General features: G+C 33.2%; 2 protein-coding genes across 2 annotated transcripts; both read right to left on the reverse strand.

Moving 5' to 3' along the window:
* Nucleotides 1-6,551: 6,551 nt before the first annotated feature.
* On the reverse strand, nt 6,552-8,636 carry LOC137819385 (uncharacterized). The gene is made up of 2 exons (XM_068623221.2): nt 8,287-8,636; nt 6,552-7,087 (listed from the first exon to the last, which is right to left on the reverse strand). The coding sequence occupies exons 1-2, from the start codon at nt 8,495-8,497 to the stop codon at nt 6,774-6,776; spliced, it is 525 nt and encodes a 174-aa protein (XP_068479322.1). The 5' UTR covers nt 8,498-8,636; the 3' UTR covers nt 6,552-6,773.
* A 6,029-nt stretch (nt 8,637-14,665) lies between these two features.
* On the reverse strand, nt 14,666-16,853 carry LOC137829670 (E3 ubiquitin-protein ligase RMA3). The gene is made up of 2 exons (XM_068636537.1): nt 16,676-16,853; nt 14,666-15,846 (listed from the first exon to the last, which is right to left on the reverse strand). The coding sequence occupies exon 2, from the start codon at nt 15,820-15,822 to the stop codon at nt 15,073-15,075; it is 750 nt and encodes a 249-aa protein (XP_068492638.1). The 5' UTR covers nt 15,823-15,846; nt 16,676-16,853; the 3' UTR covers nt 14,666-15,072.
* Between the last annotated feature and the right edge of the window lie 692 nt (nt 16,854-17,545).

Genomic DNA, 17,545 nt, shown 5'->3' on the forward strand with positions numbered 1-17,545 from the left:
TTGGTTTAGTGAAATTCATCTTAGTGTGAGATGGGACTTGATGTAGCTCAGCTTTGAGTGAACCAATAAAAATCTTTGAGTGCTTTAAAACTTTCTTACTCACTGCTTTCGTGTTCTACATAACTGTGCAATCTGTGTGAAAGTTTTTAATCTATTGTTTTACAAATCAATCAATTGTTTTTTCATTGGTTGGTTTTGTTATAAAAATATTAATCTTTTAAAAGAAAAAACTTACTATTAAATTTTCTTGACTGGAACTTGAATCAAAATTTCAATCTGTTCTTTTGAGCTTTAATCTGTTAAACCTGGGTAATTAGAATTGAAATCAAGATCTGTAGTTTTTCTAGAAAAATCTGATAAAAAAAATTTATGTGAATATTTTGAAACTCATTTTGATTTTGCTTAAGAGAAAATATTAATATGTTGTTTTTATAAACAATCTTTTTTTTTTCTTATAATAGTCTCTGTTAAGAAAATTTTACCTAGTTATTTCATAAAACAATATGTTAATTCTCCGTCAGGATTATATATTTTGATATTTGCGAAAATTAGCCTAAGTCTAAATCAAACCCCTCTTGAACTTAGGGTCAACAAAACTCTTATGTATTAAGGTGATATTTAAACATAATATTTTGTTCTTGATTGATGATTGGTATTGTCATTTTATTCTTAATGCTTGTTTTATTATGATTTTGATCCTTAGATTTGACTGAAAAACACTTTTAAACATCTGACCTAAATGATAATGCTTAACATATATGAATACTAGGAATAAATTTGAAAAAATAATTGCTATCAACATATTCTTGTAATGATAAGGAGTTTTTATAAATGTGCGAAGAATCAATATTAAGAGACTATCTTAATAATTTTATATGCGATGAATCGATATAAATGAATTTTATATGAGCATCCATATTTATGAATGATAGAATATTATTATGTTTTTCAAAATACAAAAGAGTAGGAAGGACGAATCTCAATCCCAATTTTCCCAATTGAATCAACAACTTTTTACTTTGCTTTATTTACATTCTAGCAATCTCACATACAACACACATCTAACAAATTTTTACTTATTGTTTTCTATTTAGTGAATATTTTACTTAAGAATTCAACTGTTCCTTGTGGGTTCGATATTCGTCCTTAGGGACAAATTATTGCTTCTGACACGATACACTTGTCGTAAAATAGTCATCAATTTGTATCATCTAGTGGTCCATCTAAGGGTGGACTTAAGAAAACTAACAAGAAAGGACCTAGAATTGAATGGGTACCTAAAGAGAAACTAGTACCTCTTGCAGATGTCCTTAGTGCCAACAAGAAAACCTTGTCATAGTACCTGGACAATGGTTGCTCATGTCACATGACGGGAGAAAGGTGATGTAACCATGAATGGATCACCACCATCTAAGCTAGCCCAACCTTAAAAAGGATGACCAGGACCAAGAAACAGGATTCAAGGCTAAGTCAAAAGGCTCCACCATTCCTCAGAGGATCATCAGGAGCAGAGCACCATAACATGGGCAGGATACCAGTTGTTCTTTCTTTTAGTCTTTTTGTAAGACAAAGTTTAATTGTAATAAATTGGCCTCACATTGGCCCAACAAGAATAACCTAGCACAGGCTTCTAGAAACCATAGCTACAGGTGCACACGTAGTCACACTTCCCACATTAACACATGCTTAAATGTGTAAAGTGTGACCACTTCTAGATCCACAATTAATGTATCGTTTTTAGGAGCTAAGTTGGATTAGTTTGAATTTCAAATTTCCTTCCTTCTCCTAATCATATGGAACCTATCACTATAAATAAGTGGCCACCACCTCTTGTATTCCACATTGAATTTAGTAAAGTTACTTCGCTTGAGTGAGAACCTGAGTGTTCATATTTCGTCTGAGTCTTATCTTGGATGCTTTCAAGTGGTGACTACTCCTTCACTTATATTGGAATCCTACTCCAAGTGGCGTGAATTCCTCCATGATTCATCTTCACCAAATCATCTTCACCAAATCATCTTCATCAATCTAAGTTCCTTTCTCTCTTCTAATTGTAGTGTCGTTAATCTCCTTTGTTCATTGTCTTTTAATTGTGTTATCTTTTTCATTCTATTACATATAATCTACTAGTGTGTGTGTGTATTTTTCCCTTTTCTCTTTGAAAAGAATCTTCACACTTATTTAACCACTTGGTTAAGTTCGTGTCCAATGTGATCTTCAATGAGTTGTCACTATAACTGTCAAATCAACTTCTAAAGCAAGTGAAACCTGTGAAAATATGTGTGATCTTAAAACAACTGACGGGAGAAATGGAATATATTCCAAGACCTAAAATTGAAGAAAGAGGAAAAGTTCATCTTTGAAGAAATCAACACGACCAAGTGATTGGTGGTGGTATTAGTAATTTCTTATTAGTAAAATGTCTTAAACACAATCTATTGATCATTAGTCAATTATGTGACAGAGGGAACAATGTTGTTTTTTATAAATAGTAATGCACAGTCTATCAAGACGATGGAACCAAATTATGATATGTTAGTAAACGGGAAACCTTTATAAAATTGATATGGATGAGTTATCATATCAAAGGGTCTCTTGCCTCATGTCTGAAAGAGAAAATAATTGACTATGGCACACGAAGTATGGCCACGCTAGCTTGAGGTTAATATTTAAGCTACTAAAACATAATCTCATGAGAAGTTTGCCAACAATGTCATTCAAATATGAGAGGTAAATCTTAAGGGTTATATAATATTTATGCCATTGTGTACATATAACACAATCACATTTGTTTTTATTTTTTCTTATGTTGTCAAAGCAGTGATACTTTTTATTCCTTTATAATTTATTCTAGTTATTTTATCTACTTGTAAATAAGATATGCACAATAATATAAAATCTAGTCCAATCCAATCTAATTCATATCGCCTATATATTTCAAATATATTTTGAATACCTCATTCCAAGCTAAAAAAATGTCTATTGATAAGGGTCAAAATGTTGTAAAATTCAAAGTGCATTAGTCATGCATTTGCATAAAATGTTTGGAAGAATGAGTAGAAAAGCATGTCAAAGCCCCCACAAAGCAAGTTGGACTAAGAGAAAAAGAGAAGAAGAAAAAGAAGAAGAAATTGCAAAAATCTTAGAGAAAGGGTACAAAAACAACAAATAAAGGAAGATCAGGAAAGGTCAATCCACCCAACGCATGCAGAATGGTTAAGCAGATTGAGTCCAGATAGTTAACTCCAAGAAACCATTCAAGCATTGAGGACTTCTGTCATACGTTCAACAGATTAAGGTCAGAAGATTTAAATAATTTTGGGGATTTAGATGGATAAGCAAATCCAAAGGGGTTGAGCCAAAAGATTCCTTCATGATGAAGAAAACCCAATTGGCTTGGGCTTGGCTTGGAACAAAAAAGGTTTCTTCAAGGTTAAGGAAACCCAAATTTGCTTGGACTTGGTGATAAACGCCTAATTGTAGTAAATTTCATGGGTAAAAAGGCATGTAATTCAGGAAAAATGTGTACAAATATCAGTAAGAAGAATGTCAAAACACTCCAACCACAACCACACATGAAGAAGATGAATAAAAGAAGAAAAATAAAATATTTGTGCAGAAAAGTAAGCAAACAAGGATAAAGCCAATTTGTCCGACGTATGAAGAATGGCTCAGCAGATTGAAAATAATCAAAATGTTAACCACATTTGAATAAGCGGAGCGAATTGAAGCCAATACAATCACCGGATTCCAAAGACCAAAAGGTTGAGCGAAAATCAAAGGGTTGCGTGAATGAGAGTCCTTAACCATGAAGAAAGCCCAAATCACAAGAGGTATCAATACATATTTCTTGAATCCCTATGAATCCAATTTATAAAATCTATAAATAGGGACATTTGGGGTAACATTCAAAGCATTGAGAGGCATCAAGAAGTATCAATAAGTATAGAGATATTTCAATAGATAAAGAAACACAAAGGTTAAAAGGATCAAATGAGATTTGGAAAGAGGTTTATATACAGAGATTCTGTTGGATTAGACTCGAACAGTCTAGAACTTCATAATCAATCAGGCTACAAGGCCAATACCTCAAAAGAAATGAAGACAATCTAGAGAATATTTCATATTTTGAGGTTATTGTTATTTATGGATGCATGTTTCTCTTTCATATTCAAATTTCTTGAGTCTGGTAGTATACTTAATGCTCAATGGTGAGGAACTACATTGATTTTCCATAGGGCATGAATCAGGTTGGAAGGCGATTTCATATTTTTGGACCGTATTTAGCAACCATAAGACTATGGTAAATTGTTCCATCCTAATGCAGAGATAAGTCATAACAATGACTTATTGCTCTAGATAACCTTGTGAAAGGAATCAACTTGGTTTGATCAAAATAGGAATAAGGATTTTTGAATAATACATCGTATTTATAAACAACAAGAAATAAAGGAAATTCACAAAGTTATTTCATTCCCAACATCTGTGCTATATTGTTACTTCCTTGCTTCATTGATTTGTCTAACACTTCACATCTCGATCTAAATATTTAGTAATATTATTATTATTATTATTATTATTATTATTATTATTATTATTATTATTATTATTTATAGTTTCTATTTATAAATACTACATGCAAATCATCTCCAAATCACATATCACTTCATCTTAAAAAACAATTATACTTTGATATCATTAATTCCATGTGGATACAACAACCTTCAGTTGTACTATAGTTGACTTGATCTACTTGCTAAGTAAAAAAGTTTTCAAATTCGCATAGGCTTGGCTTGAAGCCAATACCAAGCCTGTGAAGACTTCATGATTAAGGAAGGATTTCACTAGACATGGCTTGAAACGAATCCCTACAAAACTAAGAATCTCGGAATTTGATGGAGCCCAAAAAGAAGCTTGAAGCCCAAAGATTACCTCAGCATGAAGAAATTCAATCCGCTAAGCATATTGGCTTGTGCTGAGCGAAAGATCCAATATGTTGAATCTATTGAAGCTGCTTTCTAAAATTCTATAAAAACATATACCTTAGTGTCTCATTCAAAACCATCGAGAGGTAGAATCATTAAGAGTAAGAGAGGCACTAAGAGGTATAAGATAGATATAATAAGAAAGCCTCAAGGCAAAAGTCTAGCCAAGACTATGGAGGAAGGGATCAAGAGTCTAAGTTCGCCAACAACATTCAAAGGATCCATTTGTTGTTCTTTAGCTTCTCATATTGAGTATTCATTGTAAGATGTTATTATGAGTTATTAAACTTACCCTGTTGAGATTGAAAAGCAATGTGATATTTCTAAAGTTATTGTTGTTTATGAATACTTGTTTTTATATTGAAATTCAAATTCTCTGGGTTTGGTAGTATGCTTAATTCCCAATGATGAGGAACATTCATTGATTGTCCTTAGAGAATGAATAAGGCGAGTTTGTGTATCTGAACCCTAACCAACCAGTCATAATTCTCAATGGTCGCAAAGTGCAGAGTTGAGACTATGGTGAACTATTCCATTTTAATGCAAAAATAATTTATAACAATGCAAGGAATTGATTGTGATAGTTTATGGTTCTAGATAACCTCGTGCGAGGAATCGACTTGGTTTGGCCATATGGAATGGGGAGTTCGAATAAACATAGCATTTATAAATAATAATAACAAGGGAGATTCACAAAGCTCTTTCAATCCCAATATTTGTGCTATATTGTTATTCCTTTATTTCAGTTTTTGTCAAAGTTTCACCTCTCGATCTAAATATTATAGTAGTTTTATTATAGTTAGTTATTTATAAAATATATGAAATCAATCCTTATTTTCGCATCACTTCATCTTGAAAGATATATCTATTATGATAAACATTAATTCTTTGTGGATACGATAACCTTCAAATGTACTACAATTGACTTAGTCCGCTTGTCGAGAAAAGGATTTTAAATCCATCCCAATTCATCTATAAATACATATTAATCATATACTCAATTCACATACTCATTTATATACTTATAATCTCTTTTTTTCTTACTGACTTTAGCATTAGAGAATCTTGTGCGGGTGGATCCCCCTGAATCTCCACTATTTCCACCTCAGGAAGCTCGAATTTATAGGAATACCACTCTATCCACCTCGGGAGAACCACACTCCTTTTCAGTAAAAACATTTGGTGTTCACCATGGGGGCATAGGATTTATTACATTTATAACAAGCTGAGGTACATACAATCTATATGCACCAGCTTGAGGGGAAGTGTTAGATATTATTAGATATTATTAGATATTATGAGATATTGTAGATATTGTGAGATATTTCATATTTATGTAATGGGCTTAGCCCATATGTTCTTTTCCTATATAAACATACCCTATGTGTTCAATATACATAAGGGATTTACCCTATTCTTTCTTTTCCTTGAACATTTTTGGTATATCAAGGTGAAATTCTAATTATGCTTAAAGAATAACAACAACAAAAACCTAATTAACTACATTTGAGTTTTGTTGATCATGGATATAACAATTTTAATATAAATTATCTAATGAAAATTCAATTTAAAACGTGCCATGATTCAATGGCAAATTTACTAAGCATATTGGTGTAACTCGAATAATCTAAAACACAGAAAATAAGGTTGCATCCAATAACTGTACAGGAGCGTAAATGAGTATTTGAGTAAACAAATTGTCGAAACTTGGGACAAGAGGCTAAGAACAAGGAGCTTATGGGAAAAAAACTGCTGTAGTTCTAGCAATGGCTTCCAATACTTACCACCTCAAACGAAATTTTCTATGCTTGTGGTCAACGTTGACTTGGGCACAGCACCAATAACTGTATCTTTCTTCTCGCCATTCTTGAAGATCATAACAGTGGGAATGCTTCGAATTCCATACCGAGTTGCAGTTGAAGGGCTCTCATCAGTGTTGAGTTTGTAACATTTGAGCTTTCCAGCATATTGCTTTGCAAGCTCATCAATTATAGGGTGAATCATTCGGCAGGGACCACACCATGGAGCCCAGAATTCAACCAGAACAGCAGAATCAGATTCAAGGACAAGGGATTGCCAATTTGCATCAGTTATAGGAGCCACTGTAATTTACAATAACAGAAATTATTTCATTCCAATTAGTATTTCTATCAACCAGGCAAAACTTTCAATTGCTATTTTCTCAAATATGCAAAAATTTCTCTTGGAGTGGACAGAAACAGGTTGTATTGTATCCATAAGAATTTGATTGCATTGTAGTGATACTGTGCTGAAATGGAGAACATGAAAACCAGATAAAAAAAATCCACAGACAGACCAATAGAAAACACAAGTCGAAACAAAACTATCTAAGCTTATATTTGTTGATTAACCAGCCATGTGATCCATGCTCGGGAATTGACAAGTTTTAGGTTGGTTAACGAGGGCATAATACAACTCTCTCGTTGACTGGGCTTGAAACTAGTTATGAAATCATAGGACAGAGTTTAATTCTGTTATTATATCTTATCGATTATTTATAATAATATAATAATATAAATTTAAAAGTTCCTCTTATAAATCGATTTTATAAATTTTTATTTTTTTTTCTGTACTTGTATTTGATACTTATTTGATTAATAATTAAAAAAACATACATAAACAAAAGCAAATATTAGGTTTCTTCAATCAATGCAAAGGAAAATTTCCAAAAAGACTGAAAGTTCAGATCGATTACTGCAATGAAAATTCCCAAAAAGACTGAAAGTTCAGATCGATTACTCCAATGAAAATTAAACGAAAAATAGTTATTATATTTCAACCATTAGTAAACTTTCAAAACTACTTTCTACGTCAAGTTCTCGGATGGTGTTAGTTCAAACCCCAAGTCTAAAATCATCTCAAAGTCTAAAATTATCTTATGCATGAGTTCATTCGTAAAATTTTCTGACTTCTTTACAAGATTATTTTTCAATTCCACAACCGATTTTAAATTCTGAATAAGAAAACAATTTTAACTCTAGAAAAATTATTCTTGGATTTTAATTTCGACATCAAAATTCCAACGATTAAGCAACAAAATCCCACATTTTTTTTATGTTATTTTATATATTACAGCGAACACATGAGCCACTGCGAAAAAACCGTTAAAGTTCTTTCAGTTTCAATGTCTGAAAATAGATCAATTTCATTTTATTCTTATTTTTTTAAGAAAATAGCATGCATCTATTCGCTGTTAGAAAGGAACGTATATGTTTTTAAATTACGATTTCAAAATTAAAAAATATTTACTGAAGCAAACGAAAGAAGAAGAAAAACTGACCATCGACGGCGGTATCCTGAGCCTTGCACACAACGCGCACGGCGTGCGTAGCGATTCTGGGAGCCGAGGCTGCCACGAATCGCGCGGCGGTTGGTCTGAGTCTGAGGCCGATGCACTGCGGGAGCTTGGCGGAGGTGGGGCGAGCGGCGACGGGGGAGATGGCGGCGGAAGGGAGGCGAACGACGGCGAGAGAGTCGAAGAGTGTGGCCATGGTGGAAGGGAAGCTGAGATATGGGTTGAGAGAAGAGGAGTGAAGTGTAGGGCTGTGTTGTATGGATGAGGATAGCTCGTAGACTAGTGTCCAAATGATTGAGTTTTATTTTTCAATACAGACAAAAGAGTACCAAGCAGCACAACAAATAAATACTATCTTTATATTTTGTTTTCTTTATTCAATTTTCAAGTAAATTACAAATTTTTAAATTTAGGTATTTTTTACTTATTTTTTATCAAAAATTTTATTCTATTGAAAATATTTAAAATATTTTTTATTTTTTTAAGAACTTTCGATTTGAATTTTGTTGTGAACGGATGACATAATTATTATTTTCATCTACATATCTCCAATTTTTTATTAATTCACTCATTCTCTCTTCAGTCTCTTATAACTCATTGGTTAACTTGTTTTTAATCTCTCTAAAAGCGAGTTGATCAATAAGTTATAAAATTAGAAAAGAAAAGAACAAGTTGATCGACAAGTTGAAAACGAAAAAAGAAAAGTAATGCCCACGTCATTTGTCATCCCATTGATGACCAAATCAAAATGGTTGAGTTCTTAGAACAAAGTAAAAAAGTATATAGGAACTCATTAAACTGAAATTTTTAATATGGACTCAATTAAAAATATAAAAATTTATAAGGTATTTAAAAGTTAATTAAGTCTTTTTTTTTTTAGAATTTGAAATTGTGGCTTTTTTATGCTAAATGCTGATGGAAATTTGATTTCATTAGCTGATGAGGGTCTCAAATGAGTCCCAAGATGCCATTGAAAGTGCATTCTAAAATCTCTAAAAGATCACAACATACAAGAAAGGAGACCAAGCTTTCAAGAATGTGAGTTTTGGTTGGTACTTTAGGTCTTTTTGGCTTTCTTTTTGGTTGGGGAGGAAACGTATCTAGGTTGGGTGAAAAATGAAGGTGATTTGAAGGTAGAAAGGAGGTTTGGTTGAATGGTAGGGCAGTGGCGATTAAAGGTATTCTTGGATAGTTTCTTTGGTGCTTTTGGTAAGGATGGTTAAGTGAAGATGATTGTCGAATACGTATTTATGTTTTAGGATGTATCTTGATAGCTATAGGAGGTGGTGAGGTTATTATGGTGGAGGCTTAGCAAGATTACACAAAAAAAAAAAAATACAAGAAATGGAATGGAAAAAGACAATATATGAAGGTGCAAATGGAAAATGAAAATGGAAAAATGGTAAGGAAGAGTGGTAAGTTCCTTACCAAAGATACAAAGTAAAAAGCATTTTCATATGCATGTTAAAGTTGTTTGTCATCATTGTAGTAAGTCTAGAAACCCTAGTGTTAGGTGTAAAGACAAAAGGAAAATCATCCCTAACTAACAAGAAAGGATCTATGAAAATGTGAATAACAAAAGAGTTCATAATTCTTATTGTAAGTGTGTTAAACAAGAAAACGTTACAAATAAGATTGATCATCATCCGTGGATGCTTGCCAAAATCATGGATGAAAGCAAGTTGACGAAATATATACAAATAAGTATATATTCCAAGATCTAAAGCAACTTGACGAAAGCAAGATAACCTTGAGAAGAACAAATTGGTAGGAAACTATTAGATCTATAAATTTTTCTTTTTTGCATGCCTATATATAAACAAACATAAAAAAAGTCATCAATTGTTAAAAAAGGGTCAAACACAAAGGAACAAGTGCACAGTAAAGTAGGTTAAATTTTATTGTTTTATTAATTTTAGTAATTGGTTTAGATACGATGTATTTTGTTTATGCTATCTGACCAGAAGATATAATTGTTTGTGTAGTACTAATTGTTGTATTGAGTCTGTGCAGTTAAAGTCTATCAAAATATCATCAAACCCTAAAGAAGAAAGTTAGCTCGAATTTGAAGGGGGGAAAGGAGAAAGTTATCCCATGGTTCAAGATCATGATTTTAACAATCAGTCTCTTTTAACTCATTCGTTGGCTCGTTTTTAGCCTCTCTTAAAGCGAGTTGATCAATAAGTTATAAAATTGGAGAAGAAAGGAACAAGTTGATTGACAAGTTTAAAATGAGAAAAGAAAAGTAATGTCCACGTCATTTTTCATTCCATTGATGACCAAATCAAAATGGTAGAGTACTTACAACAAAATAAAACATATTTAGGAAATCATTAAAACGAATTTTTTTAATATGGACTCAATTAAAACGGTAAGGAAGAGTGGTGAGTTCCTTACGAAAGGTACAAAGTAAACAACATTTTCATACACATGTTAAGGTCAAGCTGAGTAATCCTGAGCCCAGATTGAGTCGAGTCGACCCGAGCCCAGGTCGATCCGAGTCGGCCTGGACCTAGGTCGAGTGAGTCGGCCTGAACCTAAGTCGAGCAGAGTCGGCCTGGACCTAGGTCGAGACTTAGGTCGAGCAAAGTCGGTCGAACACAAGTAGAGATGAGTCGACCCATGCCTAAGTCGAGCTGAGTTGAGCCGACTCAAGTGTAGTCGAGTCAACGCGTGCTGAGGTCAAGCCTACTTGGCTTAAGCCCAGGTCAACCCAAATCGACCCGGGCCTAGCCCAGTCGCCCCAGCTCCATGTCCAACCAAGTCGACCCAGGTCCAGATTAGGTGGATTCGAGTCAACCCGGGCCCCGATTCGCCCGGGCCAAATCGAGTTGAGTTTGCTCGGGCCCATATCGAGCTAAGTTCGTCCAGGCCAAGTTCGAGCCTAGTCGAATATGGCCCAAGTCCAACTTAGTCATGCTAGGTCCAGGTCAAGCCGACTCGGTCTGGGTCCAAGTTGTATTGAGTCAAAGTCAAACCAAGTTTTCTCAGGTCGAGGTCGAGCTGAGTCGGCTCAGGCCCCTATCGAGCCAAGTCTGTTATGGTCTAGGTCGAGCCACATAGACCTTGGCAAAGATCGATTCATGTGGAATCGGGCCCAAGTCGTGTCGAGGCGGTTTGGGCCTAGGTCAAGCTGAGTTGTCCTGAGCCAAGGTTGAGTTGAGTCAGCCTGGGCCTAGGTCAAGCTGAATCGACCTGGGCCTAGGTCAAGCTGAATCGACCTGGGCCTAGGTCGAGCTTAGTCAACCGGAGATTAGGTCGAGGTCGTAAATTTATGAAAAAATTATTTATTTTATTTTTTTAAAATATGTAAATTAAAGTGAATAAAGTTTTGTAAAGAGAAAGATTAAAATAAAAATGTTACAAAATTGATAATGAGGATTTGGGGATTAGACGAAGAAATTGAGAAGTTTAGGTTAAAATAGTTTAGTTTCAAAGTGAGTGTGTTTTGGTTTTGGTGTGGAATTCAACTTTAAGTGCAACGATTGCAACACCTTCCTCCAACGAGGATCCCAATGAAATTCAATTTCCCTTTTTTGAATTTGACTCCAAACCTTCGATATCATCATTGAGGCATTATTACTTCAAGTTCGAAGAGCTCAGGGAGGTAGTCATTGAACAATAGGAAAGACTCAAAGGAACAAGATTGAGAAGGACTAAGGTTCTAATGGGGGAGAATGGAGTGAGGAAAGAGAAGGGTGTTAGACACGTGGAGACATGTATAAATAAAACTACCATTCTATGTGCCACATAATCACAGGTTAATGTCGTTCATGTCAATTTAACAGAATGGACCAAATTGCATACTTTTAAAAAAGACTTAGGACAAAAATGATTTTTAAAAAACCACTAAAACAAATTGACTATTGACAGTTAATGTAAGGATCAAAAAGGTAATTATACCTAAAATTTAAGGATATTGGAAAGATAAAGTTTTAAGGGGGAGCGAAGAGATAGAAAAGGTTGCAACCCTTTATTGATGAGAAAGGGAGAGTAGATATAAGAAAATAGAGAAGGAAGATAAGCTTAAGTTAAGGGGGAGTTTACCGAAAGATTCCATAGAGATTAGCAATCAATGTTTGGAGGTGGAGCTTCTAAGAAGAAATCTTTAAATCCCTTTATTTCTTCTACTTTATTATTCATTACCACTTTTCTTGTAAAATTGATATGATGAAATTGTTTTGGAAAATATATGTTTAAACTTTATTGTTTTAAGCACCATAAAAAGGGAGACATTGTTAGATTAAAGTTCAAGAGACCCTTTAATTATTTTTAATTTTGAGCTTAAACAAAGTGTTAAAACATAATTCTTTTAAACATAAGATCATGTCAAGTACAAGTGTTCGGTTTACCCAAATGGATGCAAGTCATGTGGCTAAAAAGATGCAAACGTTATTTGTTTCTAACAAACATAAGCGCTTTATTCATTCTTTTTGTCATATAAATTTTTGTTTGAACAAAAACAAACACATATACTTTAAGCTTTTGTTTAGATAAACTATAAGTATACTTCATCTTATAGTTGCAAGCTTTAAGCATTTCATGTACATGTCAAATTAATAAATGTTTATTTTATGCTTGTAAATAATAATCGTTTCTTCATTCTCTCAAGAGGATCTCACAACGTTTTGTCAACATAAAACATCTCTTGAAGAACATGTTGAAAGTTACTCCATGCAAAAAACTTTTCTAGAGAAGGCCAGATGTCAATTATGCAAAGTCAACCAACTGTATCAGGCCCCGTGCTTTGCTCAAAAAGTGGAAGGAAGCTATTTGCTAGGCCTGTGAAGCTCTATCGTGTTCCAAAGGTGTTGCCAAAGTAGCCACACATGTAATGCTTAGTCAAGAGCATTTAATGTTTCTTAAAGATTTAAGCATTGTCAGATGCAAGAAGTAGTAGTAGTAGAAGTAGACCCTCACATCGACTCCAAAAGATTTGCAACGACTATTTTCTTCTCAAGATCTATATAAAGAATATCCCTATGAAGAATGAAGGTTGACGAAAGTCTTGCAACAAGAACGAGAGAAAACTCTTGTAATTCTAAGCAATCCTTAGTCTTGTTGTTGTAAGAAATAACATTCTTCATATTCGTATCTATTTAGAAGAATTCATAACCCTTGTATCCATTTTGAAATGTTACCTTCTTTTAGTGAGTAGTCCTATGATCTATTAAATCACTTTCTTTGTAAATATTTTGGTTTTAGTCAGAAGTAATTATTGTCCAGAGAATACTTAGGATTAGTTAGGAGTGGTTGCATTCCAAACAATATTTGGGTTCAGTCAAGAGTGGTTATGTTCCAAACAATACTCAAATTTAACCAAGAGTGGTTGCATTCCAAACAATACTTTGTCTTAGCTAGGAAGGACTGCATTCCAAATAATACTTGTATTTAGCCATAAATGTGGTCCAAATAATACTTGCTTTGTATCTTCCAACATTAGTTTGCCACAGTAGAACCTTGTTCGTGTTGATCAAGAACTGACATAGTTTGAGTTATCAGAAGAATCAATATAAAAATACTTTATAAATCTTTTTTATTTTTTATCCTTTTATATTGCATGTTATTTATCTGGAACTAATATAAGAAAGAGTGTTTCATGAAAAACAAGTTTTTTGAAAAGCGCATTTAAACTTTTCGTATGTCACACTTGAAGTTTTGTTTGACATTCCTCATCATACACAATCTCTTAAGGAAACTATTTAACAATGCATATGTCAAGAGTAATATTCATATATTTGTGTTCATCAGACCAAGCTTTGCAACAAGTTTTTATAATTTCCTAAAACACAACTCAACCCTATTTTTTCACACACATTTTGAATAGTCAAGGAAAGAAACCTTGTAATATTCTTCACTTTGAAAAGTGACAACCTTTTAAGGAAGCTTTTATTGCATATCTTCTAGTTATTTCTTTGGTTTACCTTATTCATTGTTATTTGTAATTAAGTAGTGGTTAAAAATACTTTGAGTTATTAGGATAGTCAGAAGTTATTTGTGTATTATTTTTTAATTTTTTGAACTCTTTAGTAACTAAAGTGTTTTAGGATGCACCAATATAATCCTGCATGTTATTCTTATTTGTTAGACGACCTCACTGCATGTTATTCTTATTCCTTAGACAATCTCCACTAGACAGTCTAAAATTCTAAAAAAGAAGTCTTGTATTCAACCTCTCTAGAATTCATTTGTTCCTGCAAATTTTTAATTAAAATGTTATCAAAACTGTAATTTTAAACCTATTTCAAGAAATTTAGTGGCAAACTTTCAAATATATTATTTTTACACAATAACAGTAGTCTTATTGCAATGAAGAAGAGTGGTTAAAGTAGTTTATGACCAACATCCCAATGGCAATAACAGGTTGACAAACCTCATAGCCTTTTTTATAGCAAATGAATATTTCGGAGTTACATCAATACTTTGATTTAACACATCAAAATCAAAACCACATTAGTAGTTAAGAATAAACAAGTTCCAATACAAATTGATTCAACATAAAGGAGGGAGGGGAGAGAACATATTTTCATGGTCACGTTTGAAGCCTCTTGACTCAAAGAATTCTTCTTCACCATACCTCTTACTAACTGCTCCATCTGGCTTGTAGGTCATTTGGCTTCAGAGCAGGAACATAAACTTCCATCTAGTTACATATGCATGTCATACTTGATCATAAAATAACAAGATCGATATCATAATCACAATATATTCTAAAATCTACTATCCACATGATGGAACAACCTATAGTACAGTCTGTGCAGTAAAATGTCTTCAAAATAAGAGAAGACACAAAATGATACAACATAGGAGAAAGATGGATAGTCTGTTCAGAGACCTGTCAATCTGCATTTCTTGCCTTCTCATTCTAGGACTTCCATTTCCATTATGAGGGTATGAAAACAAGTTTGCATCTGAGACCCCAAAAATTCTTGTCAAGACCATCTCCCCAAACATACCAATCATAGGATTAAAGAAGCTAGTCATAGCAGCACCTCCAAGATAAGGCAACCCATTGGTGCCATAGCTTCCATAGAGGTCAGGGAAGTACTGCTGATAATGAATTGGTCTTGCCTGTGACTGGAAATAACTTGAACGAAGTTGCTGGCCAGATTGTGCTGGTGCACGAGCAGAAGTTAACATGTCATTCAGGCTGTAAGGAGGTGGCCTGTGAGGTATTCCTAGACTCATCTGGAGTTTTTTGGCTTTTGATTCTGGATTTGATGTTCCACGGCCATAGAGGGGGACTACAGAGGTGTGAGAGATCTGAGATTTGCAAACTGGGCATGTCTTCTGATGGTCTGGTTCAACAGAGGAGTTTTGAACATCAAGCCACTTGTATATGCATGGCCAACAGTAAAGGTGACCACAGAGTGTAACCACAGGGTCATGTGCTGATTCCAAACAAATATTGCAATCAAAGCAATCATTTTCACTAGTAGAGATTGTTGGCTCTGCTGAAATCGATTTTGATTTTTGCTTTAGGGAGACTTCCCCAATGGTGTCGAAGTATTTAGATTCCATGGAATTTCTTCCAGAATATACAATCTATTAAAATATTTGAAAAGCGTTAGAAAGCAGTAATTTTGTTAAAGAAACCATATCCAGAAGTATATCAAGTCAGATCAGAGATCCAAATGACAACTAAAACTAAAACAAACATGATAATTTACCCCAATGAACATGCCACAAAAGCTATTTATCATTAGCAGGCACCTTAAATATTTTCTTTTAACCTATAAATTATGAATTTGAAGTAATAACTGAGGATCACAAATCACATGCCATGTATCTATTCACACCCAAAAACCAAAGGTTCCCCAAAATCAAATAAAATTGCTCAAGAAATTATCATTTCATGATTGAAAACTATGCTAAAGTTCCATATATCCTCATCCATTACAAATTAAATAACAACATTTCATCATGGTAAACTACAAATCAAATTCATGTGCTCATAGATCCTTTGCCAACAACTTGAAAGAGAGTCCCTCATTTTGTAGTCAACAATAATCTCTTGATCTCCCTCAAGAAAATGAAAAAAAATATATATTTAAGAAAGAAAAACCCCAACGTAAATTTGGTTTATTCCACGATTATCCATTATCAATTCCAGGTTTCCCATCCCATTACACTAAATTGAAAAGAAAGAAAAATAATGCAGATTCAATCCTCAATTTCAGAGCACATTGAAAGGAACCTTAAAAGCACTACCCCAGATGAAAATCCAAAGCATGCAAACATCAAAGACACAAAAGCCAATACCTATCCGAAAGAATCCAATTTTGAGCCCAAAATCCCCAAGAAAAACTGAAATTCACATTATCACATATAACAACAAGGGCAGCAAAAAACCAATGGATAAGAAAAGAAGTACCTTTACAACAAAAGAAAAAAGTGCCAATAAAGAACCCAATGGATCAAAAAAACAAGAGGAGAAAAAAGGGTAGCAGGGAAAGAAAGTGAAATAGAAAAAAAGCGTTATGGGTAGTAAGAGAGAATTGGAATGTGACAGAAACAATGGAGGGGAGTTAAATGAGGAAGAAGAAGAAGATTGTGTTGGGAAATGTGGTGGTGCCGTGTATATATTTAATATTTTTTTACTAACTATTAATTGATAAAAATAAAATGACTTTGTTTCTTTTTGTTATTTATTTTTTATCAGTTGTTGTTTCTGTTTTTTTTTCTTTCAATTGTTTGCTTTTTTTTAACAAAAAAATATCAATTACTTTCTTAACCATAACGCCAATAAAATGTGCGAAAATAGGATATGTTGCAAAAGGCTATTACAACTATTTTGCATGTCAAACAAATTTGTTTTAAGAGATGATTCAAAATTCATGAGAATTTTCCCAAAAGGCCAGTAACTCATACTATATTTATTTTAAAATATGCATTAACCAGATTAAAATTATATTGTGGAATAAGTATAATTTATGTTGTATATTGTGGAAATTACACTATAAACGAGATTAAAAATAATCATTATAATATCATGTCTAAGTTTTTGCTCTTATGATAAATATTTTAAAATTATACTACTAATTATTTTACAAATAATACTAATAATTATTTTTTAGTAGAAGTGTAAAAATTTCGTAGTGTAATCATTAAAAAGATATAGATAATCATTAAATTCCTTTTAATGAATATTTAATGTAATTATATACCCTTTTATTTTACATAAAACACTTTTTCTATATTTATTTTTGTATTGGACAGAGTGTTCGGTGCTCAGTAATTGGAG

Source organism: Phaseolus vulgaris, chromosome 11, assembly GCF_051622355.1.
Source record: "Phaseolus vulgaris cultivar YP4 chromosome 11, ASM5162235v1, whole genome shotgun sequence".
NCBI classification, from domain to species: Eukaryota; Viridiplantae; Streptophyta; class Magnoliopsida; order Fabales; family Fabaceae; genus Phaseolus; species Phaseolus vulgaris.

Excerpts from the sequence above, each read along its gene's own strand:
- LOC137819385 (XM_068623221.2), bottom strand. The coding sequence starts at position 8,497 with ATGGCCACACTCTTCGACTCTCTCGCCGTCGTTCGCCTCCCTTCCGCC. Across the intron at positions 7,088-8,286 it reads TCAGGATACCGCCGTCGATG|TGGCTCCTATAACTGATGCA; the intron begins GTCAGTTTTTCT and ends TGTAAATTACAG.
- LOC137829670 (XM_068636537.1), bottom strand. The coding sequence starts at position 15,822 with ATGGAATCTAAATACTTCGACACCATTGGGGAAGTCTCCCTAAAGCAA.